Source organism: Ichthyophthirius multifiliis (genome assembly GCF_000220395.1).
Source record: "Ichthyophthirius multifiliis unplaced genomic scaffold scaff_1120509251090, whole genome shotgun sequence".
NCBI lineage: Eukaryota > Ciliophora > Oligohymenophorea > Hymenostomatida > Ichthyophthirius > Ichthyophthirius multifiliis.
In genome coordinates, this window is record NW_004086212.1 from 13,802 (window position 1) to 16,764 (window position 2,963).

Sequence of the window (2,963 nt, forward strand, 5' to 3'; positions counted from 1 at the left end):
TTTTAAAAAAAGGAATAAAGTTCTTTTTTAATGAGAGAACTATTTTTGAAGATTTCAACAAAGTAAAAGAATTTAGTTAATATTTATTAGAAGAATGTCCTTCTATTATAAAGAATATATTAATTGATATTGATAATTAATGATATATATATATATATACTTTAAAAAAAAAAATTGATAAATAATAAAAGATTATTTATAATTAAAATATATAGAATATTTATATAATATATTATATTTTTCTTTTTATTAAACTTAATGTTTTTATTTTATCTAAACTTTAATTACAAAAATTAAAATAAAAAAAGAATATTTCTTATTATTATATAACAAATAATATATATTTTTATACTAATAAATTTTTTTCTATTAAAAAAAAAAAAAGAAATTCTCATAATTATTAGTTTTCTTCCTCTTGAATTTATTTTAATTTACTAGAAGCCTAAGTAATAGTTTTTTATAAAGATTTTTAGCAGCTTCGTTGAATCTTTTTCTTCTAATTAAACTAATTTTATATATTAATAAAAATATATTTTTATTTAAAAAAAAAAACTTTATTTTTTAATTTAGATCTCTAAATATTTGGTATAAGGAAAGAATGTACTAAATCTTTAATAATAGTCTAATTATTATTATAAGTTCTTTCGAAATTTTCTAATGGTAAATTAAACTATTTTTTTCTTAAATTAGCCATAATAATAGCTTATCTAGTAGAAGCTTTTTTTTTTTTTTTTTTAAAAAAAAAATGTATATAATAATAAAAAAAACACATACTTTAATCTAAAGAATCTTACATAATTTAATCCAAATAACTATCCACAGTACCTTAATGTACTCTAATAAGTTAATAATGTAACACATCTTCCCTATTTCTTAAAATTTCCTCAGCTTATCTTTTCCCGGCTTCTTCTATTTCTCTAATTCTTCTATCTTTTTCTGCAATTTCGACCATTTATTGAATTTTTTTCTCCTATTTTATCCTTAATAACTCCTTTGATAACTAGTCAATAGTTTCTGCAATAATCTCTCCTTGAATACTTTCCAAAGCAGCATTTTTAAGTTTTTATTCATGATTTTAAATTAGAATTTCCTCAGCTTTATCTTCTTCTAAATCATGAATTAAAGCTACAGTGAGTAATTCTTCAATTAAAGCAGTTCTCTTTTTCTTTCCTTCATACATTATATTTTACATAGAACGTCCTCTTAAAAGTCTTTATAAAATTAAAACCGCAGTTTCTTTCTTATCTGATTCTTACATTATTTATACAGGTGTTTTTACACCTGCAATGCCATTTATTGTTATTACAGGATTCCCGTTTTTATCTTTTTCGAATTTACCTCTATAATCTTATATTTCACGATATTAAGATGCCATTAGATTAAAATCAATACTAATATATATATATATATGTATATTTATTTATTTGTTTTTTACTCATATTTCCATGTAGGGGTTGATGGACGAACTTTGTTTTTGAAATTTTTAAATGAATATTTATCTCTTTCTTATGTAACTTTATTATTGTTTTTTTGAAAAAATCCATCTATTTCGGCTTATGCTTTTGCTAATTCACCTCTATGATAATTTTCCTTTTTAATTATATATAAATATATTATTTATATATTAAGTAATTTTTTTACTAGTCTTGTATATTTTTTTTATATTTCCTTCATTTCTTATTTCAAATTAACATTAGTATCAAATTCAGATTTTTTAATTAATGAATGTAATTAATCTAAAAGTACATAATTTCCTAAAGCTAAAGGCTAAACTTCATATTTATTAGCTATTTTATCTAAAGAAAGTCCTTCTCGTGTAATTCCTGCATATACTCTAGATGCAAAATCAGCATAATCTTCAATAATATTCCTTTTTTAAGTATCAGTTCCTTAATTTTTCCTACTTTTGGTCATTTTTCGATCTATTTTTATTTTTTTTCTTTAAATCTTTGCTATTTATCTATTTTTATTTTCAGTTTTTTTTTATCTAATTTCCTCTATTCTTTCCTAGTTTTTATCTTCCACTTCCTTTTCCCTTTCAATTAAAGCTTATTGAAGTAAATAAAGTTTTTCGTTTTGAAATTTCTTTATTTCATTTTCTTTTTTAGACCATTCCCTTAATTCCTATTCTTCCATTAATTTTCTTCTTAAATTAAAAGACGCCTCATCCGATATTGGCGGAAGAGAATTCTCAAACCAAACTTTTTCCCTATTTAATTCTATCTAATCTAACTCATCAATACAAGTGGGAAGTCCTTTACCCCATTTTAAATACTATAAATCCAAAACTTCAGGTTAATCACCATCTCTAACAATGCCTTTAGGTGTATAAGGGTCAGTTTAGGTATCATTTTCTCTATAATCAGTCTAAATAATAACATCTCGAGTTTTTTGATTTTATATTTCGTTATTAATAACTAAGTTTTATCCTTTTAAAGAATTAGCTATTTAGACTTAAGGAGGCTTTGATATATGTAATGTTACATCAGCTAATTAGGGAATTAAAGGACGCTTGAAATACAAAGGTCTGTCATGGCCAGAAACATAATTTGATAATGTTAAGTTTCGTTCTTAATCATGTAGGATATAAGTTAAACTCTATTTTTTTTTTGTTATTTATAATTAGTTTTTTTTTTAAATTATTAGTTTTTTTTATTATATAAGTTTTCTTTTTTTAAAAGAAAATGCCTTTTATTATTTTTTTATTGATTATAAATATTAAATATATATCATTTATTAATTTAAAAATATATATATATATATAAATATATATATATATTATTTGTATTATTTATATATTATTTATTATTTAATCTAATTCTTTATTATATTAATTAATTTGATTTTTCATAAATATTTTTATAGTATTAGAAAAATATATTCTTTTTTCATTAAAATTAAATGAATTTAATAAAAATTAAGAAAATAAACTTATATTAGAAAAATTCGAATAATTTTATTTA

The 2,963-nt window shown here is 20.3% G+C and overlaps 1 protein-coding gene across 1 annotated transcript, besides 5 other annotated features; it reads right to left on the reverse strand. All coding sequences in view use genetic code 6, as the record gives it.

The window, feature by feature from the left end:
- Nucleotides 1–391: 391 nt before the first annotated feature.
- IMG5_140550 (hypothetical protein) lies at nt 392–2,610 on the reverse strand (the record flags this gene model as incomplete). Its single annotated transcript, XM_004031328.1, has 5 exons — nt 1,642–2,610; nt 1,436–1,590; nt 775–1,391; nt 554–717; nt 392–505 (listed from the first exon to the last, which is right to left on the reverse strand). Exons 1-5 carry the CDS (start codon nt 2,134–2,136, stop codon nt 392–394), a joined length of 1,545 nt encoding a protein of 514 aa, XP_004031376.1. The 5' UTR covers nt 2,137–2,610.
- Nucleotides 2,606–2,663: a microsatellite.
- Nucleotides 2,629–2,673: a microsatellite.
- Nucleotides 2,674–2,747: 74 nt separating this feature from the next.
- Nucleotides 2,748–2,779: a microsatellite.
- Nucleotides 2,773–2,812: a microsatellite.
- Nucleotides 2,802–2,840: a microsatellite.
- The last annotated feature ends 123 nt before the right edge of the window (nt 2,841–2,963 follow it).